Source organism: Bubalus kerabau, chromosome 14, assembly GCF_029407905.1.
Source record: "Bubalus kerabau isolate K-KA32 ecotype Philippines breed swamp buffalo chromosome 14, PCC_UOA_SB_1v2, whole genome shotgun sequence".
NCBI lineage: Eukaryota > Metazoa > Chordata > Mammalia > Artiodactyla > Bovidae > Bubalus > Bubalus kerabau.
The window spans coordinates 16,980,965-17,004,468 of NC_073637.1; the positions used below are offsets into that span (position 1 = coordinate 16,980,965).

Consider the following 23,504-nt stretch of genomic DNA (forward strand, 5'->3'; position numbering starts at 1 on the left):
CATGGATTTTATTTGGCTTTGTATTAAGAGTCACAAGCTGCTGATGGTGCAGACACACGGAACTAAAGTGCTTAAAAAGTATCCAGCAAAACCAGCAGGAAATGTGGACTACGGATACTAAATGAATCATTAGGCAGTATCATACCCAGTCAATGGTCAGAGTCTGGGAATACAAACACTCACAGGGTGTCTGAAGAATATTAGTTGTTCTAATTCAAAAAGATATATACAAGCCAATAGCAGCACTATTAACAACAGTCAAGATATAGAAGCACCCTAAGTGTCCATCAACAGATGAATGGATGAAGAAGATACAGTATATACACACAATGGAATATTACTCAGCCATAAAAAAAAGAATGATACAATGTCATTTGAAGCAACATGAATGGATCTGGAGATATCATATTAAGTAAAGTAAGTCAGATAGAGAAAGACAAACATCATATATCACTTATATGTGGAATCTAAAAAAATGATACAAATGAACTTAATTTACAGATAAAGAAAACAAACACATGGTTAGCAAAGGGAAAAGTGCAACAGCTACTCACTTGAGTAGCACAGTGAGTACAGAATAGATGCTAGGCCTCTCCTCTAATTAAAGCTACCTGTCTATTTAAAGCTGTTAGAAGTCTAAGTCTAGATAAAGCTGTTAGAATCCTCAGCTTTACCTACAGAATCAATGCTACAGTTGTGTACAGTGGTTAGCTGTTACGCTCAGCAAAGAAATATTACAGCTGGCTGTCCCAGTCCAGGTTTTCAGAGTAAGAAGCATGCGCTCCAGGATGCAAACTCTTGTAATTTTTATTTTAAATGAACTTTTGTCTAAACAATGAAGGGGAGTGAGACTAGGTTTCACTAGTAATGTACATATGGACGTTATGCAGACCATACATAAAAATGAATGAATAAAGTATCACAAGGCGTGCTCCTCCCCACAGGAGAAAACAATCCAAGACGCGGAGACCACTGCTATCACACGCACAGCCCCCTGAAGCGCAGAACCCCCTCTTCTTCACACTGTATCTCAGTGAATGCTTGCTCTTTTTTCCCACCTACATTTTAATGGGGCACCAGCACAAAGGAAGAACAGCGGAAAAGCCTAGGTCAGCAAGCCACTGGAGAAGACAGAGAAATGGTAATCCGAGCAAGGCAAGTCTGGAAAACAGCCACCCAGAGCACCTCGCACAGCTGTGATGACAGCACCGGGCACAAGGACAGTGCCTCTGAGTCAGAAAGCTGACCAGTCAGCTCTCCTATCAAGAGGCCGAGAACACGCGGACTCCCTGAAAATTATAATGGGGGCTCAAAAGCTATCGAGAGTGAACTGAAAAAAGCCTAGTGCAAGTGTAGTTACATAACAGACATCTTTCGCAACACAATTCTTGGGGAACAACTGTGAAGGGGTTGCTCAGTCAATGCAAAAGGTGGAAATCCTAACATCACCTCTGACTTGCATGAATGGCATCTTAAGTTTCACAGAAAGCATCTAGCTCAAGGCTTGACATACAGCAGATGATTAATACAGCTCTATGAAATAAACAGGTAAATTATAAAACTATCTCCCCAAAAAACATCTTATTTGAAACCCATGCATTCTAAAGCTCTATATTTGTTACCCGTGTGTTTATTGTATAGGTAAGTTTCACAATCAAAAGCCTAAGGGATGAAAAATAATCTATCAGAATTTCTTGCTTTCTGACTCCCTTGCTCCCCAATTTCACTAATTCTATTAATCCCAGGGATTCTACTCTTCTTTACCTGAAAGTTCCATATTAAGAGACGTATAAATAGTAATTGAATCTTCACAGAAGGAACCTTTTAAAATTTAAGCAGAGACAAAGATGGGGAGGGACGAAGAGCTGAAGTAGATTTTCAGATCAATGAAACTATTCTTTATATTACACTGGTGGATACATGACATTATGCATCAAACACCCACAGACCATTTGATTCAGCAGTTCCACTTCTAGTTGTGAACTGAAAGCAGGAGTTAAAAACATATTTGTACACCAAAGTCCATTAGTAGCATTAGTGCTCTTAGGTGGTGTTTGTTGATGGCTGAATGGATAAACAAAATGTGGTATATATAGGCAATGGAATAATATTCAGCCTTCAAGAGGAATGAAATTTGGATACATGCTACAGCATGGACCTTGAAGACACTGTGCTAAATGAAATAAGCCAGACACAAAAGGACAAGTATTGTATAATTCTACTTATATGAGGTATCTAACAGAGTGAACAGTGGTTACCAGGAGTTAGGAGTGGGAAGGGGCACATTTAATGGGTATAGTTTCAGTGTGGGATAATGACGAGGTGTGAGAGAGGACAGTCATGATGGCTGTACAACAAGATGAACGCACCTGATGCCACTGAACTGTAGGCTGAAAAAAAGCTGCAATGATAGGTTTCATGTTACATATATTTTACCACCAAAACGCCCCATAGAACAGTATAATACAAAGACTAAGTTCTAATGGAAATGATGGACTTTAAGGCCCTGATGCTGGGAAAGATTGAGGGCAGTGGGAGAAGGGGATGGCAGAGGATGAGATGGTTGGATGGCATCACTGACTCAATGGACATGGGTTTGGGTGGACTCTGGGAGTTGGTGATGGACAGGGAGGCCTGGCGTGCTGCGGTTCATGGGGTGGCAAAGTCGGACACGACTGAGCGACTGAACTGAACTGAATGTGTTAACATTGGTTCATCAGCTGTAACTGATATAACACACAAATACACAATATGTTAAAAATGGCAGCTTCAGGGGCTGGGCATATCAAAAAATCTCTGCACTATAGGCTCAAGTTTTCTGTAAACCTAAATCTGCTCTTTTTAAAAATGTCTATTAATTAAAAAGAAAAATCTAAACAAACGAGGCTGCTCTGTGGCAGACTCCTTTCTTTGATACCGTGCCCTGTACTGACTCCCCCGGTGATCTGTTTCCTTATCAAGGACCCTTAGTCCCTTTGTCTGGACTGTAGGCCCCCAACACTTAGCTGCCTTGCTCAGTTCCAGCCTCCTTTTCTGCCAACTCTGATCTCATCCCTTTCGTGTTCGTGTATTTCCTGGTGTCCTTAGAGGCCCAGAATCTGGGTTCTCCTTTTCCCATGAGCCCTGGAGGCTATTACAATTTTCTAGTCTGTCTACCTTGCGCTGACCTATGACTTGTCTTGACCTCACTGTTTGTGTATATTCTGGCTGGAAGTGACTGGGCTACTACTGACCCTTGGTACTCTAAACCTTGATACAGTATTCTAATTCTGTCTACCAACCTGATGTTTATCTTGCTATAAGGCCCAATCCAGGTTAATGGTAATTCAATATGAGGAATACTTGGGGTATGATATCAGTGTGAAATGATAATATTTAAGAACATTTCAAAACTGGAAGTAAAAATATTATTTATTCAATGTAAAATCGTCTCTAAATAACTCTCAGGGGCAGAATTTTATTCTATCTTCTGGTTTCCTGCTTTTAACTCTATGATCACAGGGAATCCTAAATGTAAAGCAAGGATGGCAAACTTACATCCTACTAAGGATTTTAAATTGCAAACTTAAAAACCTACCAAGGTAACACAGTTAAAATATACCAGATACAAGACAAAAGGGAATGGTTAGAACAGTGACTAACTAAGAAGCACAACTCTTATCTAAATGCATTTAAAAACAACACTGTGTGTCAAGTCACAACAGTGAGTGAGCGGAACCAAACTCACATTTCAGGCTAATGTGGCCTACAGACCTCCAGAGCTATGTGATTTGGAACATTTTATACAGAGAGAGAGAGAGAGAGAAGGGAAAAGAAAGGGAGAGTATGAAGGCCTTATGTAGACTCTCTTGTAATTTATGCCACTAAATGTAAGCCAAATCAATCCATAAAAATGTTTATTTATCAAAATACCAGAGAGATGCTTAGGCCTGGAAAGGATATAGACATTCAAATCACTTTTCAGAATGGCTAACCCTTTGGCCAAATGAGAATGCAATTAATAACAGGAAGAGTTTCGTCACACTGTTGGGATGGAGATAATTCAATAAAGGCTGAAAAGACATTCTTCTAAGGCCCAATGCACTCTGCTGTCACTGTTCTCAAAAGAGAAAACAATATGGATGAGAACAGAGTCTTAAAAAGAAAAGAGGACACAAATGTCCAAGACTTGTTTTTCATAAAAGAGTCTACTCTTTCAAAGCCAAATACTTACGTTCTCTTCTTTCCTATTCTCATTTCATAAAAGTGAACTGAACTAAGACTGGTTGTAATCATTTCCTGCTGAATGCAATTTTTGGACCAGAAAATATTATTACATTTTAATCCCAGGATTTTAAAAACAGATCAGAGAATGTTCTTCACATAAAGTCCATGACATGAGATAAATGGAACAAAGCCTCTGCTTGCCTACCCTGAGCATTTGAATGAGCAGGTGAATTACCAAAAGGCACCCTTTCCTCCAGGCACTCTGGGTGCATGCCTTGGCGATTAGAACACAGGCTGGTGTTTAGTCACCCCTTGCCACCTCAGCCAGGTGCTTTGGCGTAGTGTATAATACACTGTACAACTGTACATAGCAGACCTCTATCGCATGGTTAGAAATGCCATTTTAATAAAGGAATTATTTCGATTCTGAGTCAGTACTTTCTAGCTCACTGTGTCTCTTACCTGATCAACAATCCCAAATTTCCAAAGTACCTAAAGTATCAAAATAATTCATACCCTGGCAATGACTTTCAATGGTTTGATTCTAAGCCACTTACCTGAATCCCCTCACACCTGCCCCCCTCAATCTTCAGCCTGGCTAACAATGTCACTGCCCACTCTACTTTTCTCATCCTGTTCCCTGGAGGAGCGCACATGACCGTCTGATTAAGAACTAGACCTCCCTGCACAGCTGTCTGGATCTCATGGCCTCGGCTCTGCAGGGCACTCCATTGGCTCAGCTAAGTCCCTGAGCTTCTTCGTTACCCAAGACAGCCATCTTTTAAGAGATTCTTCCCACTTAACTCATGCAGCCTGCAGAGCAGACCCAGAAAGGCTCTCTCTGGGGCTACTAGGAAATAAGTCATAACATCTTATTGATATCTTTAAGTGAATTTGTGTTAGCATCTCTGACAAGGTAAAAGCCAGAACTAGCAAACAGGCTGGGTTGGAGTACTCACAATGAGTCATTTATATACAGTAACAAACACTGGCCATATTTGTTAAAATATTTATGGAATTCTGCAGGCCAGAATATGGGAGTGAGTACCCTTTCCCTTCCCCAGGGGATCTTCCCGACTCAGGGATCGAACCTAGATCTCCCGCATTGCAAGCGGATTCTTTACCAGCTGAGCTACCAGGGAATCCCAACTAGTATAAAACAAATTACAAAAACAGATTCTGCCCATTGAGGACAATGACAGAGCACTACGACATGGAAGTAACTGAGAGGGAAAACAACGCAAAGATGCATAAAAGGGTGCGTGTACTTTCCATGTTGGAACTTGGGCTGTATGGTCTGTCAAGCAAATGTCAATGGAAAAGAACATCAGAAAATAGAATGCTCCTAAAAGTTAAGGAACATAGTCAATGAAAATATGAGATTATTCAAGATTGCAAAGAGCTGATAACGTATGTAAGATAGAAATATTCTAAGGATAACAATAAGAAGTGGAATAAAATCAGTTTCCCTGGGTTATGTACATGGCAAAGACCAAAAAGGTTTAGTAACACTTGAGTTGGCCAGTATGTAGGAAATCGGCTCTCCCATACATTTTTGATGGGAATCAAAATTAATATAATCTTTATGAATGACAATTTGTCCTCCAAACTAAAACATTTTTAATTCACATATCCTTTAACTCAGCAACTTCCCAGGATTTATCTCACAGATATAGGCCTGCTGGTGTGGAATTTTATATACATTAAGAATATTCGTTGCAGTAATGTTGGCGACAAAAAACAGTGATTCCCACCATCAGGGAACTGGTTAACATGATGAGCTGCTACGTAGCCGTTAACACAAACGAGAACACCCTAACGTACTGATGTGGACGAACACCCAAAATCTATTAAGTGAATTAAAAATAAAAAAGTCAAGTAAAACAGCGCACACACATACACACACACACACTTTAAACAAGGGCACATGAGAAAGCAGCAACAGTAACTGCCTCTTAGGGAGGCAAAGACCCTTCTTTTTACCACAGTCTTTTGTACTTTGTGAATTTTACATTATGTGCATATATCCCCTAATCAAAAGATAAAAACATTAAAGAGGGCCAGGGAATATGTGTGTGTGTGTGTGTGTATTTGTACAGCGCACAGAAAAAAAGAGTTGATCTTGGGTGGCAGTGGTCAACAAAGCTTTCCTACAGAAGGCACCAGAATGGTTACTTTGAGGCTGGGGAGGTTTCCAGGAGGACAGGTTGGACAGGCAGAAAGAACAAGAGGAAACCATTTTTTCTCTGCAAAGAAAAGGTAGGTCAGAAAGAGAGACTAACAGTGTGCAGGCACCGAATGCTACCAACCTTCTCACCTTCTCCTAGAGTACCTCTCTCTGGAAAAGTCATATGTGTGATTATATAATATGATCCATTCAGTTCCTGAATGTCTATTATAAGCCAGGAACTATGCTCAATGCTGAGGACATGAAAATGGATGAAACTCAGTCCTTGACCTCAATAAACTCTCTGATGAAAATGCAAGTCACAGAGTAGAAGGAAAACTCCACAAAGAAAAACCTGATTAGCTTGTATCTAAGAGCAGTTACTAATATCTACCCATTCTACAAGATGCGGTGATAATGATGTTGGTGATGAAAATAAGACCTAACATGTAACATTTACTATGTGCAAGATACTCTTCTAAGGGACTTCCATATATTAATTCATTTAATCTTCACAACAACCCTATGAAGTGGGTATACTCTTTCTATACCACTTTAATAGAGAAACTGAGGCACAGAGTTTTTTTGTTTGTTTTTAACTTACCTATAGTTACACAAGTAAACCCAGACTTGAACTCAAAAAGTGTGACTCTAGAACTCAGCTATGAACTTCTAGTGTGACCCTGAAAGAATTAGTGCTGATCTCAAAATAATAATACCATCTCACACGTACATCTATCTGCATAGGACTTTGCAGCTTACAAAGTACTTTCACATGCTATCTCATTTTCAATATAGAATAGCCCTCTGATACATTCTCTTTGAAATGAACACACATTTCAGCTATTAAATGAAATAATAAAAGCTATTATAAATTCTCAAAATTCTCATCACTGAAAAATAACTGAAGAGGTAGAAAAGTTTTAAAGACATCTATATAAATTCATCATGTGGTAATGTTAATGTCAGACAGTATTAGTCAACCATCACTGCTTCAGAGGACAAGGCAATGACAGACTAAACAATGGGATTTATATATTTCAAGTACCATTTAAACAGCAAAACACTGGCTTTGATTTACTAAAATAAAAATTATGATTTTTAAATTCTATTATTAATTATATAAATTATGTTGACCACTTTGGTGATTGGTTTAGATATGATACTATTCAATTAGCATTGAATAAAAGGCATTTTTTAAAACATGGTAGGATTCTGACTTAGAGGCATTCAGTCATAATTCCAATAAAATGCATTTTAATCAATCCTCCTCTAAATAGTTTAAGTTGTTTAAATAGAATAAACTAGAACAGAAAGTTTGTCAAATTTAGGAAAGGAAATTCCCCAATTAATTTCTACCAACGTAGATCTTAAATAGATCCAGGCATGCTTGTAGAAAGTACCAGTCTGACATCAGTCAATGGGGGTTTCCTTACTTTTGTTAATTTTGGATTTCCTTGTCAGAGGGGACACACAACATTTATTTCTATTTTTCAAATCAATATATAAGTAAAGTGTGCATTACTAAGTGAAAACGAAGTGCACACAGCACTTATAAAGTAAGATAAATATTCGTTGCTCAGTTTTCCAACCAAAGTACACAAAATCTGATGAAAGAAAACTGAACCTAGGCACAACTGGAGGGAAAAAAAAACTGCTGGCCATCCTCCCAGTACAATGTTTTCTACAGAGTCTTTCTACAGTGTTATCTCATGCTCTTTAATATCTGCCACTTTGAAAGGTTCTCTTTAATTACACACTTTCTTGGGAAAACACAACTCAATCCTAAGCTGAAAACAGAATTCTCACCTCTCCACTTAATTCAAATTCTACCTCTTCTTCAAAGTCTTATTCAAAACTCATTTTCTCCATGAAGCCATCACCCTCGGATTTCAAAGATCTCTCCCTTCTCAGGTGTTAATTATATGAATCACATATCCTGGCAGCAGATCATCTGCCTGCTCTTATTCTTTTTCTAATTCAGCAGCACTCAGTTTATATTTCTCTTATAGCACTTATTATTTTGTTTTGAGTGACAGTGATTTTAAATATCTAGTTCTCGTTCCACCAAAAGAACTAAGCCATAGTTATCTGTGCACAGTCTCTGATAAAAGCCCAGTCCCTGACACATCAGCAACAAATGCTTGCTGGTTTGAATGCATATAAATTTTGCCCGTTCCGTAAGAATACAAACTTCTTGAAAGAAAAGAATATGTCACATTTCTTTCTTCTCTATTCCCAGACACTAAGCCTAACGTGAAAGTACGTGTGTTAGTTGCTCAGTCGTGTCCGACTCTGCGGCCCCGTGGACTATAGCCGCCAGGCTCCTCTGTCCATGGGATTCCCAGATAAGAATACTGGAGTGGGCAGCCATTCCCTTCTCCACGGGATCTTTGTGACCCAGGTTTCGAACCCAGGTCTCCTGCACTGCAGGCAGATTCTTTACCCAGGCACTAAACAGCCATTTTCTAAAATACATTTGTTGAATGTATATTCAACATGCTATTGTTGTTTAGTTGCTAAGTTGTGTCCAACTCTTTTGGGACCTCCAAGGACTGTAGCCTGCCAGGCGTCTCAGTCCATGAGATTTTCTAGGTAAGAATACTGGAGTAGGCTGCCATTTCCTCTGCCAAGGCATCCTCCTGACCCAGGGATTGAACCTGCATCTCCCGCACTGGCAGGCAGATTATTCACCAGAGCCACCTGGGAAGCCCATAATCAACCAGTTGTAGTTTAATGTTACTTATGCTAAATTATCTCTTCAGTTGCTTTGATATCCGAATAAACATGTCCTTGATCAAAGGGATGACTCAAAAAGATGAGCCTACTTCAATTATCCCTTATTTTGAGGGTTGCATATTAAAGAGAGGTTAATAACACACAAGGACACACACACACACACACACACAGTTGTTTCAGTAGTTAAAAACTGTTATTTCATTGAAAACCTGGCCATAGTATCAATACTTTCTATCTCCTCCCACCAAAAAAGCAGGGTCCACTCTACCATCCCTTGAGTCTGGGCTACTTGGCAACCACTTTGACCAACAGCCTAGCAAAAGTTACACTGCATGATTTCCAAGCTGAAATCTCAAGAGCTCTTCTGTTTCTGTTCTTTCTCCCTTTTGCCACCACGTGGAAAACCCTAAACTAGTCTGCTGGAGGCTCAGACCACATGGAGTAGGGACAAGCTGTTCTAACTCAGGGCACCCTTGATCATGAAGCTCCAAGTCAGTCAGGCAGCTGGCTGTGACTGTGTGGGGAAGCCCAGCCACACCAGCAGCAGGATCACCAAGCTAAGGGATCCAGCCCATGTCTCCCATATTGCAGGCAGATTCTTCAGCATCTAAGCCACCAGGGAAGCCCCCAATCCAGAGAAGCACAAGCCAAATATATGGTTAGTTAAGTCACTAAGTTCTGGGGTGGCTCATTTCACAAGGTGACTGAGTTGGAAACCCAACACTAATTTAAAACTGAACACTTGGATGATGTCACAATGCCAACTGCTATCCCACAGCAGTTTTGAACTTCAGAACCAACACAAATCATTTCTGTATATCTAATTATAACTGAATAAAGTATTCCAATTATCAATAAAGCACAATTTCTAAATAAAAAGTAATTGCTGGCTTTTTCATGGGAAATAGATGGGGAAACAGTGGAAACAGTGTCCGACTTCATTTTTTTGGGCTCCAAAATCACTGCAGATGGTGACTGCAGCCATGAAATTAAAAGACACTTGCTCCTTGGAAGGAAAGTTATGACCATCTAGATAGCATATTGAAAAGCAGAGACATTACTTTGCCAACAAAGGTCAGTCTAGTCAAGGCTATGGTTTTTCCAGTGGTCATGTATGGATGCTGAGAGTTGGACTGTGAAGAAAGCTGAGCGCCGAAGAATTGATGCTTTTGAACTGTGGTGTTGGAGAAGACTCTTGAGAGTCCCTTGGACTGCAAGGAGAGCCAACCGGTCCATTCTAAAGGAGACCAGCCCTGGGTGTTCTTTGGAAGGAATGATGCTAAAGCTGAAACTCCAGTACTTTGGCCACCTCATGCGAAGAGTTGACTCATTGGAAGGGACTCTGATGCTGGGAGGGATTGCGGGCAGGAGGAGAAGGGGACGACAGAGGATGAGATGGCTAGATGGCATCACTGACTAGATGGACGGGAATTTGAGTGAACTCTGGGAGTTGGTGATGGACAGGGAGGCCTGGCGTGCTGTGATTCATGGGGTCGCAAAGAGTCGGACATGACTGAACGACTGAACTGAACTGACTTAAAAAATCTATTCTCTAACAAACGAGTACCTGTCATCTCTATTCCCTTATGCACCATGAGAATTTTTTTTAATCTACACAATGGATTTCTTGCTTCAAAATTGGATAGGGGAAGTCTGGTGTAACTTCTGTACTTTATTGCAAAAGAAGTGAGGCAAACTCTCAATCAATACTACCTACAAGGAGAAACACAGAAAATCAAAAGTTATAGCTAACTCCATACCCCTATCTTATTATTTTAGGGAATTTAGTTTATGAATTTTGAAATATGGCTAATTTTTGGATTAAGACTGAGAAGTTTGTGCATACGTGAAAAAAGAAAGTGGAAGTTGCTCAGTCATGTCCGACTCTTTGCAACCCCATGGACTTTACAGTCCATGGGATTCTCCAGGCCAGAATACTGGAGTGGGTAGCCTTTCCCTGCTCCAGGGGATCTTCCCAACCCAGGGATCGAACCCGGGTCTCCTGCATGTAATAGGAAATTCAACTAAAATAAGCAAACAACTCTTTCTCCCTTTAATATTTTGACCTATATGTCTCTTGGACCTTTTTCTACTTCTATTTATGGCTTCTTACCCACTAACAGTGATCAGAATCCATATGCAATACTTATACTACTTTAAAATTCAATATTATATGATAAAACATTTTCTAAACATCTCTTTGTCTCCAAATTTTCCTACTAAATATCACTGAGAAATATCTTTGTTAGAGTTGATTCCCCCAAAGCACAATTACCAGGAAAACATTTTAAAGAATCTCATTATATACTCTGTACCTTTAATACTGTTATTATAATGATCTTAAATTATCATTGTATTATCAAGGCTGAAGCTTGATCCTCACATACAGTTTGCATATTTTATTAACAACAACGTTGGTATTTATAACCTATAATTTTAACATGCTTCTCCCAAACTTCTGCCCCTCTGGGGCCTCCACCTCTCTTCCAACTTCAAACTCCAGTCTCTAGCTCATGTGACTATCAGAATTCAGCTGTAGGCCAAAGGCCATCAGAACAAAACAGAGTAGCTTACTGCTTCTCAAAGCCTGGAATTCTGAAAACATAATAATATACTTTCTATTTTTAGAGGTGGGGTCATAGGGGAACTTGCTATTCGAGTCAAATGAGTCACTCAAGATGAGAAAGTTAATATACTTCAGTCAGTATGTCTGTGCTGGCATGTGCCATCGCCTAAAGCAGTGGACAGAGAACATTTTAAAGGATGGTATGCATAGATGTTGAAATATCAATTATAAATAAGGTATCTCAGTATTGGTTTCCACTGTGCACACTATTTAAACAAAAGAGCCTATTTGAAAGCCGCTATAAACTTTACTTCAAATTCCTCTTCTTGTCAAATAATCTCACATGCTAATCTTCGCCATTAGATATCCCTCACCAGATTAAAGTTTCTTTAAAGGTCCCAATACTTTGGCCACCTGATGCAAAGAACTGACTCACTGGAAAAGACCCTGATGCTGGGAAAGATTGAAGGTGGGAGGGGAAGGGGATGACAGAGGATGAGATGGTTGGATGGCATCACCAACCTGATGGACACGAGTTTGAGTAGGCTCTTGGAGTTGGTGATGGACAGGGAAGCCTGGCATGCTGCAGTCCATGGAGCGGCAAAGAGTCAGACATGATTGAGCGACTGAACTGAACTGACTGAAAGGTCCCACGTAATAGCTGTGTACTTATTCTACCTTGGGGAGGACTCCACAAAGTCCATGATATCTGTATCAAGGCAGATGGGTAAACTTTTTCATAACCAAGTGAAGAGAGGGGTGGGTACAAAGAATATTTCATGAAGAGATTACTAAGTGTGAAAGCCTGGAGGTGAAGGAGAACACAATACTTTCTGGGAACTGCAAGTTTCTGGATCAAAGGGCTAGAGAGACAAGTGGTGAGAAAGTGAAAAAAGAAAAGAAAAGAAAAAAGTCTGGTTGCCAGAACAATCTTTATTCCAGGAGGGTTGGGAGGGCCTTTGAAAGACACACAGTGGACAACCATGACCAGACCTATACTTTTAGAACCATCACTCACTCCAGCAAAAACTGACAAGAGGCAACTCCTGAGACAGGACACATAAGAGACTGAGAGTAGTGGAGCAGCAGGAGCAGAAAGAAATGGAGAAAGGCTTGGCAGAGGGTTTTAGGAATGGGACTAGACAGTACGTCTTGGTGACTGGCTGAACATTTCTACACATCTCTTGGTAGGAATAATTTTTTGCTTTTGGTAAATGTAAAAATAAAATTGTTATGCTCTGAAGCAGAAGGAAAATACACCTACATAAGCAACTACTATATTTTCTTAACTCTGTAATACTCTCAAATGTAAAAAGCATTGTCAACTTAATGCTTTGTGTGTGGGTGGAAAATTCAATGCTACTGTATAACAGGAGAGATGGAGGTTACTTAAGCCTGATGGTTGGGGAAGGAATTAAAAACTCTTAAGGGTAACTTGTAAGTTTCCTGCTAAAGCAGTTGAAGTGAAGTCACAGAACAGTGTCCCCCTAGGGAAAGAGGAAGGAAGTACTTTCCACCAGTAAGCAGCCAATGGTCAAACGGGGCAAGGAAGGTTGCCAGAAAGTCTGGGAACACCTCCAGCCAATTGGCAGCCACACTTTGTACTTAGTGCACAGTTCTGCCTGAGTCTGCCAAAGGGACTTGGATGAAAAGGGACACGACGCCTGACCCTATGCTCTCATTCCAAGGACAAGTGTGCGTCAAAGGAGCTGCCACGGAATATTTGTCCTGTGGGAGAAAAAAAGGTTCCCTCCCCTTAACCCTTTCCCTTATAGGTCTTCACTCACTTCCCAAATATACAGGAAGCACTGGTGCCATGCCAAGGTGCTGTCCTAGGTGCCACAGACAATGTGCGGTGCCTGCCCTCGCTCAGTAGATGCTCCGACCAAACGCAAACTTCCTGATAAAGACCAAGCACCCCACAACTAAAGCAAACTGATTCTTCTGCCTCAGAAAACTTCAGTATTTTATTTTAAAAAATTAGCTACATTTATCTTGGAAAGCTCTACTCAACATCTTTCATCAATGTCCCCACCCCACTCTCGTCTCTCCAAGTTTTCTGAGTCAAGTTCTAGGGCCCGTCATCTCAAGAGGCCAGTTCGCTTTTTGTCTCACTCTCCAAAACATGGATTACTTGCCTGCGGTCCTGGTGTTCTAGCCTTGTGTTCTGCATTATCACAGGTGCTAATTCACTAAAAAATGTAATTTGAAATAAGTCACTGGGGGATTTAAAAAAAAGAAAGAAAAGCTAAATAGCCAGATTCAGACACAAAGGGGGTCCTCCGCAGTTAAATGATGATCTGTAAGAGAATCCCTAACACAGTGAAGGCCCACGCACGGCAGTAATGAACAGCGGCAGCTCCAATGCATCTGCTCATAATGAACACACGTCACCAGGGGCAGCATGGCTCGCTATGTAACTAGGCTGTTCTCGACACTTCACTCTCTGCCTCCTATCAAGAAAAGGTTGCCAAAACCAATATTGTACTGAAAAATGATTTGTCACCTTATCAACATTTTTTGCTCACACTCTTGTCAATGACAGAACATTCCTTAACTACTTGACAGTCTATTTTATCCTTCTTTATGATCTCTTAACACTTTTACAAAAGGACTAAACATTTTGTCTCCTTGTACAACTGCTAATGCCAACTGCTAATCAAGTATAAAATATTTAACTTTTGAAATAAAAATTATTAAAGTTAATGCCTTTAAGCAAGTTAAAAAAAGATTAGGAAACTAATATTTGAGAGAGTATATTACAGTTTATAAAAGCACTTTCACTTTTCATTTTAAAATATCTGGTTTAATCCCTATACAATTCTGGGGGGGCTAAGAAGCATTATTATTATATTACCTATACTTTACAGAAATGTAAAATTCTATTTATTTGATCAAAAACACAAACTATTATTTAGAATCTCAATACATATTTTCTGATCCCAAATTCTAGGATCTTTCCATGGGTTGGGCAGTCTCTGCCCTTAACAGTGTTATTAATGGAGATGATTAAATATATGGCTTCAAAAGTTACCAAGAAAATAGATTTCATGACTAAAATATTAACAAATACAAGGCAAAAAACTCTGCAGGACAATACTTGAATATAAAAAAAATATGATCATTATTAAAGTTATCAATTTTGCATATGAACAGACTACTTTGTTTTAGAGCTAGTAAGATGTGTACTATATTCCACTTAAAGACTGTAAAGTAAGTAGAGGCTACCTAGGTGCCAAAGACCAGAATGTAAGCTCTACCGTAAACTAGGGATTTGTCTAGTTTATTCACAACTACATTCCCAGCATACTCAATAAATACTGCTTGAATGAATGAATGTGAAGTACAACATGGAATACAAAAATGAGGCTCTCAGAGAATTATATATAAAGGTAGTTTACATTCAAACCCAGGACACCAAGTACAATTTAATTTATTAGATAACTACTGAGTAATTTTGGAGAAGGCAATGGCAACCCACTCCAGGACTCTCGCCTGGAAAATCCCATGGGCGGAGGAGCCTGGTAGGCTGCAGTCCATGGGGTCGCTAAGAGTTGGACACGACTGAGAGACTTCACTTTCACTTTTCACTTTCATGCATTGGAGAAGGAAATGGCAACCCACTCCAGTGTTCTTGCCTGGAGAATCCCAGGGACGGGGGAGCCTGGTGGGCTGCCGTCTATGGGGTCGCACAGAGTCGGACACGACTGAAGCGACTTAGCAGCAGCAGCTGAGTAATTTATATATGCCTGTAACTATGCTGTGTATTTTTAGACCTTCCCTTTTAGATAATAAGCTACATGAGACCTGGAATTAGAAGTCAGATTTGTGTCCTCTACAATGCCTAGCTAAACAACCTTTGGTAGATAAGCTACTTTCAACCTTGATTGTACATTAGCACCACCCAGAGAACTTAAAAAAAAAAAAAAAAAAAAAAAAAATGCCTAGAGCCCCATGAGACACCAACTAATTAATTCTGAATCTCTGGGGGTTGGAATTGGCCTTTCTTAAGGTTCACAGCTGATACTGATATCCAGTGATAGGTAAGCGCCACTACTGCAAACCAATGGTCCTCAAACTCTGGCTTAAAGGAGATCACCTGGAGGGCTTGTTAAAATTCAGCCCCATCCCCAGAGTTTCCGATTCAGTTGCTCTTGAGTGCATCTGAAAAATCTGTATTTTCAGTAAGTTTCCAGGTGATGCTTATGGCTGCTGGTGTGGGAACAGACGGAGTGAGAACCACTGCCACAAACTGTCTAAAATGATTCTTGGATAAACTAAATAATAAATGTAGGAGATACACGAATAGAAAAACATGAACATTATATGAAAAATTTAAGTACAAAAAAGGAACTTCATGTTCAGCATCACTGTCATTAGAAAAGCACAAACTAAGTCTACAATGAGCTAACATTACAGACTTACTAGAATGGCTAAAATTAAAAACAAAACCAAAATAATCCAAGGGCTGGTGAGGGTACACAGCAACTAGTAATACAATGCTCATGGGAATATAAGATGGGCTCATGCTAGAAAACAGTCTATCAGTGTCTTGTAAGTTAAATGAGTACTCACCACATAAGTCAGCAGTCTCACACCTAGATATTTATCCAAGAGAAATTAAAACTTACATTCACATTAAAGCCTATACATGGCACTTGGAACAGCTTTAAACATAATGGCTCCAAGCTGGAAACCACGGAAACGACCTTGAGCTGGTGACTGAACAGAAGAGCATATAACTATGGTACATCTATATGATGGACTATTATAGCAACACGATGCAACAAACTGTGGATGAAACTCACATGCATTCTGCTTCAGTGGAAAAAAGCCACTTACAAGGCTACATCCTGTTTGATTCCATGTATGCAGCAATCTGGAAAAGCCAAAACTACATGGAGGGAAAAAAAATAAAACAGTGGTTCCCAGGGGCTGGTAGGAGCCAGATGTCAACTACAAATGGGTACCCATTATATACATCTAATAATTACAAACTAGATGCTTCCAATCCAACAAGACAATTCTTAAGCGTGATGTGCATCTCTCCAGGACACTTACTCCTATTCTGGGGTCAGGCTGCTTTCTGGGCACGGATGACATCACTCTCTCTCAAAATAAGCCACCAGGAGAGAAACACCCGCAGTCCACAGTTTGTTTAAACTTGGTGCTGACTCACTCCTCCCTTGATACCTGAACCTTTCTTTCCTAATAACTTTAATTATAGTCATCTTTCATTCTAAAGCTTCCCCTCTCCTCAGAGATGTATTTGTTATCCTTCTGACCTCCTGATGGTGAGACACTGGGTAAATACGTCACCTCTAGGAACCAGTCTGCTAAAAACAGAACCTGCATTTTCCACGCATTCCTCTCAGGCACGTGGATGCTGCAAAGATTAAAAGGGATGAGGGACGTGCATGGGATTACTGCTGTTATGCTTGAAGTACATTTCATGGAATTTGTTCTAAACTTGTGGTGTAATAAACATCCTATTCCTTTCTCCCTAGCACAGCAACTATTCACACCGGAAGAGGCATTCTCATGCACTGAATTTACTGAATTTACATTTACTGAATGTATTGCCAAAACCATGGGATCTGGAAAAGGAGGACTCAGTTTCACTCTGTAACTTACTTTGTGACCTTGACCAAACTACTTGCCTTTTGAGTCTCACTTCTTTATAAAATGGGCTCAGCTACAACGTGATTCTCTAGGGGCTGCTTTGAAAGCAATATCAGCACAGACAAAGTACTATATAAGGCCTGATATGAACCCTACTCCCTGATCTCTATACACAAGTGACTAAGCAAGAGGTTCTCAGCCAGATGAAGCAGATTCCACCAGAGTCACCAGAGGGCATCAACAGAGATCCATAATCTGGGTTCACTGTTCACTACTTGAGAGTCCCAGGACACATCAATTTTTAAAGAGATGCATGAAATGCTTGAATTGAGAGAAGAGAGAGAGAAAAAAAAAAAATGGAAAGGTTTTCAAGAGTTGATGTGGTATACAAGGGAAAGAACATGAACTCTGGTGTCACCTAAACCTGGGTTTGAATTTCAGCACTTATGACCTTCAGAAAGCCATCTCACCTCTCTCTGCACATTTTCTATTCTATAATATGGGTACAGTTGTAGAACTGTGAGAAATAAACAATAATATATATAAAGTATACAAATACCTTTTACGGGCTAGCCCTCAAACAATGCCTGTGCATTAAAGCACTGATTAAGTACCACATGTAGTAGTCATCGTACAAAGCCTGGTTATTACTTCTATTAATACAGTAATGTTCAAAATTCTCCAAGCCAGACTTCAGCAGTACGTGAACCGTGAACTTCCAGATGTTCAAGCTGGTTTTAGAAAAAGCAGAGGAACCAGAGATCAAATGGCCAACATCCGCTGCTGGAGCATAGAAAAAGCAAAAGAGTTCCAGAAAAACATCTATTTCTGCTTTATTGACTATGCCAAAGCCTTTGACTGTGCGGATCACAATAAACTGTGGAAAATCCTGAAAGAGATGGGAATACCAGACCACCTGACCTGTCTCTTGAGAAACCTGTATACAGGTCAGGAAGCAACTGTTAACAGACTGGTTCCAAATAGGAAAAGGAGTACGTCAAGGCTATATATTGTCACCCTGCTTATTTAACTTATATGCAGAGTACATCATGAGAAAGGCTGGGCTGGAAGAAGCACAAGCTGGAATCAAGATTGCTGGGAGAAATATCAATAACCTCAGATATGCAGATGATAGCACCCTTATGGCAGAAAGTAAAGAGGAACTAAAAAGCCTCTTGATGAAAGTGAAGGAGGAGAGTGAAAAAGTTGGCTTAAAGCTCAACATTCAGAAAACGAAGATCATGGCATCTGGTCCCATCACTTCATGGGAAATAGATGGGGAAACAGTGGAAACAGTGTCAGACTTAATTTTTGGGGGCTCCAAAATCACTGCAGATGGTGACTGCAGTCATGAAATTAAAAGATGCTTACTCCTTGGAAGGAAAGGTATTACCAACCTAGATAGCATATTGAAAAGACATTACTTTGTCAACAAAGGTCTGTCTAGTCAAGGCTATGGTTTTCCAGTGGTCATGTATGGATGTGAGAGTTGGACTGTGAAGAAAGCTGAGCACCAAAGAATTGATGCTTTTGAACTGTGGTGTTGGAGAAGACTCTTGAGAGTCCCTTGGACTGCAAGGAGATGCAACCAGTCCATCCTAAAGGAGCTCAGTCCTGGGTGTTCATTGGAAGGACTGATGTTGAAGCCGAAACTCCAATATTTTGGCCACCTCATGCAAAGAGTTGACTCACTGGAAAAGACCCTGATGCTGGGAGGGATTGGGGGCAGGAGGAGAAGGGGATGACAGAGGATGAGATGGCTGGATGGCATCACCGACTCAATGGACATGAGTTTGGGTAAACTCCAGGAGTTGGTAATGGACAGGGAGGCCTGGTGTGCTGTGATTCATGGGGTTGCAAAGAGTTGGACACGACTGAGTGGCTGAACGGAACTGCATACTATTTTCCTAAAAGACTAGGGGAAACTCTGGAGTGAAGGTGGAGTATATGGGCATCTTTTATTGCTTATTACAACACGCATGTAGAAAAGCCAATTTTTCACTCCCAAAGAGCTCCCTGATAGCTTAATGCCCTGATTAAAACTCCACCACAAGAGAATCAATCTGATCGGAATTAGTTTCACTAGCTCTTGAGAGTCCCCTGGACTGCAAAGAGATCAAACCAGTCAACCCTAAAGGAGATCAGTCCTGAATACTAATTGGAAGGACTGATGCTGAAGCTGAAGCTCCAATACTTTGGCCACCTGATGCAAAGGACTGACTCCTTAGAAGAGATCCTGATGCTGGGAAAGATTGAAGGCAGGAGGAGAAGGGGACGAGGATGAGATGGTTAGATGGTTTCTCCGACTTGATGGACATGAATTTGAGCAAGCTCCGGGAGCTGGTGATGGACAGGGAAGCCTGGTGTCCTACAGTCCATGAGGTCGCAAAGAGTCAGACACAACTGAGCAACTGAACTGAACCCCAAATCTGCTTTAAAGTGTAAAACTTCCTAGGAAATAACTGTATGAAACAGAAGAGAGAGGAGTTACATCTCTTTCTAATACTCTCTCTCCCCTTGGCATCTCCTGTCATCTGGTTCCACTGTTTATGAACTTTGTAACCCTGGGCATACCACTTAATCTCTCGGAAGCTGCTTCATCATTAAGACGGGAATGGTAGCACTTAGCTACCCCTGATGTAAGTAAAGACCTACGGGAAAGAGAAACCATCTGGGTGGGAAACACAAAGAAAGCAGAAGGGAGGAAAGAGCCACAAAAGAATCAAACAGAATGACTCAAAGAGGAAGAAGGAGAGAGGCAAATACACAAAGAATAAAACATTTGCACAGGGCGTAAATTTCACTCAATGAGCATGAGTCCTCAGGATATAATCCACTGTGGAAAAGTCAATCTCTGTTGTGAAACTTATGACTTTTAGCATTTCCCAACCATTAGCAGTCACCCAGCAAATGAATGGTGATGGTGTCATCAATATTAAAGAAAAAATGAAGATCAACTAAGGGCCACAGAGATGAAAAATTGTCTATAGAAGAGCTAGCAAGCTTAAACTTTTATAAGTTTGCTTAAATGTTCTAAGCAAGTGAGCATCAATTCCTGAGTATGCTGCTGCTGTGGTATTAAAAACTATGTGTTGCTACATATATGATACATTTACACCAACATATCACTATAACAGGTTATAACACAGGATCATGCATGCTGTCTTTTCTGAGTAATTAAAAAAATAAAGGACTGTCAAAGGCAATATAGTTGTTAACCCTCTGCTGCTGATTTTAGATCCCAAAGCCATGTATGCCAATTTTTTTCCTCTTCTTTTCTTCTCTACTGATGGCACAGTATCGAAGGGAAAAGATGTTTTACCATCAGACTACCTTAACTAGATTCTGACCCTCTTTTTCTAGTTGAATAAATCTGTTCTATAAATATTACCTGAGCTCTAACTAGATAAGGAACAAAAGGAACACAGAGATGAATGAGAAACTATTCCTACCTTAAAGGGTCTTGGGCTTTGGTTAATTGCAGCCCAGCAATATATGTTGTTTGGATAGACAGTTATATTGCATGACAAAGAGATTTATAGGTTGAAGGGGATCAGCATTAAGTCAGGTTGGCCAACACCTGGTGTAGTTTAAACACATCCAACGTATATCTAAGCACCTCCTTTGCTTCTTCCTCACCTCTCTCCTTCTAGTAGGCTTCAAAACTCACACACACCTTTCCAATTCTCAAAAGAGCTAATCTTCCCTAAAACTCCACTGTTCATCTGCAACTGGTGTAGGGATTCCCCTATTTGGCCCCTCAACATAAAATCTCTACCTGCTTTTCAACAGAATCCACTGGGTTCCTACTCCACATTCCCAAATGGCAGGAAATGCACACTCTGGCCTTATTTTGAAGTAGCTTTAAATAAAAGCATCCCTTTCCTTGAAGAAATCATAATCTACTGTTAACTGGTCAAATTAATACTGATGTCCCATTAAGTGCTTAGCAAGGCACTGTAAAATGGTATTACGAGAAGGCAAAATCAAAGCTCACAAACTGACAGTTCTGTTTGCCCAGTGTTTCAAAAATTTAGTAACTGAAAAATAATCAGCTAAACTTCTGGGTTTTCCCAAAAACCTGAAGATCTGGTAACACTGTGTCCACCCTCCCTCATAGCAGCAGGGATTGGCCAGGTTGCAGGCATCTCCTTTAGGTAGGGCATAAGCTCTTGGGTGGGCTTCCTAGAATCTGCTTGCCAATGCAGGAGACGCGGGTTCAATCCCTGGGTCGGGAAGATTCCCTGGAATAGGAAACGGCAACCCGCTCTAGCAACCTTGTCTGGGAAATTCCGTGGACAGAGGAGCCTGGTGGGCTACAGTACATGGGGTTGCAAAGAGACACGACTGAGCAACTAAGCACAAGCTCTCAAGTATATGGCAGTTCTCCTGAAGACTCTTGTGACCATCAAGGATCTGTGCATTACATACCAGGTACCTAGACCTCAAGGAATACAGCAGTAGGCAAAATACAGAAGGCCCTGCTCACATGGAATGACACTGTGGCTTTGAACAGATGATGAAGGATGGGGTAAGCAACCCACAAGGAACAGTAAAGGTATTCTAGTATTCCTAAGGAACTCCCTATCTAACAGAATCTGTGAGCAAATCTTTTGTGAAGTGAATGGCCACTCCCTATTTTATCAGTTTTGAGCCCTATAATGAGCATGTTTCAAGTGATGGCACACAGTTATTTTCTAAACCCATATAATTTACAAGATTACAGTGTGAATTCCTATGTTGTGTGTGTGGTATTATGAGAAGTGATAATGATTTTTGTGTCCAGATATATGTATCACTTAAATTGATTTCTGAGTTTCACACATGGATTCAATTGTCTCTGTATCTCGTATTCTGCATATCTCATATATGACCTAAGTATACTGTTAAATTTGTGGTGAACACCTTCAGATTAGCAAATATGCATTAAAAAAGACATGCTCTTTTAACATTTAAAGGTACCATCAAAATTACATTTCCTATTATTTAATACTAAAGCTCTCAGATTTACAGTAAATTCTATTTTGACAACAAAGTGATGCCCTTAAATTGTAAAGGTTCCTAAGTATGAACTATTGTAAAATTCCCTCGATTTCTGCCTTGCTGACCTATACTAAAACTTTCAATGCCTCCTAATTATATAATTGGTAAGTGAAGAAGGAACACCAGAAAGATTACTTGAAAACTTGAGAAAGTGTTTATATAGAAAGTGAAAGTTGTGTCCAACTCTTTGCGACCCCATGGAATTCTCCAGGCCAGAATACTGGAGGGGGTTGGCATTCCCTTCTCCAGGGGATCTTTCCAACCCAGGGATCGAACTCAGGTCTCCCGCATTACAGGTGGATTCTTTACCATCTGAGCACCAGGGGAACCCAAGAATACTGGAGTGGGTAGCTGATCCCTTCTCCAGCGATCTTCCCAACCCAGGAATTGAACCGGGGTCTCTGGCATTGCAGGCAGATTCTATACCAGCTGAGCTACCAAGGAAGCCCATTTATACACAGGCGTCTGTCTGCATATTCTAATTAAGTTCTCCTGACGTTAAAATCACAGGAAACCATGAGTTGCAATACTGTAAACTGTTTAAGTAAAAGAGACAAGGAAGAGAGAATATTACAATATGAATATACTGTTCAAGTAAATTAAAATAATTTTATCCAACTTGGTCTGGTTCTGTCTGCCCTAAACCAAGTCATATTGTTTATTTTACAACTTGGGTTAGTAAGACCATGATTACCATTTAGGGGAACAGAATTCTCTTCTGTGAAAACTGTTTCCTGGCTCATTTATCATCACTGCCACAAAATATAAAAATTATCTTCAATCACAATCTTGATTTGTATGACTCTAAGAATTAGCCCTAAGAAAAATGGGTGGTACTGGTACGGAGATCAGGCTACTTATTTATTGACTCAAACCCAGGTCTTCTGGCTGCTAAACTCACATTCTTTCCACTATGCTTTACTAGCTCTTTCTCAATAATAACTTAAATGTAAAGTTTGCAAAGATCTACTATCTCATTTAACCTTGGTAATAATCCTAGGAAGTTGAGGCAGACATAATCTCTCTAATACTTAGGACACTGGGTACCCACACATAAAACAATTTGCCCAAAGAAGATGGATCGAATGCCTGGCAATACCTGCAAGACACAAATAACTACTAAAAAACCTTATTGTGTACAACTGAAGTATGTGACCTTCA

At 40.2% G+C, this 23,504-nt stretch overlaps 1 protein-coding gene across 17 annotated transcripts in view; it reads right to left on the bottom strand.

Moving 5' to 3' along the window:
• The window catches only part of NSMCE2 (NSE2 (MMS21) homolog, SMC5-SMC6 complex SUMO ligase), a 237,249-nt gene that overhangs the window by 130,096 nt on the left and 83,649 nt on the right, over positions 1-23,504 (bottom strand). The window contains exon 5 of one of the 17 annotated variants that reach the window (XM_055545815.1): positions 4,054-4,094. The exons of the other annotated variants lie outside the window; for them this stretch is intronic. Coding sequence (XP_055401790.1) covers positions 4,069-4,094 — 26 coding nt within the window. The 3' untranslated portion in view covers positions 4,054-4,068. Of the gene's footprint in view, positions 1-4,053; positions 4,095-23,504 lie in introns of those variants that run through there. 17 annotated transcript variants of the gene reach the window in all.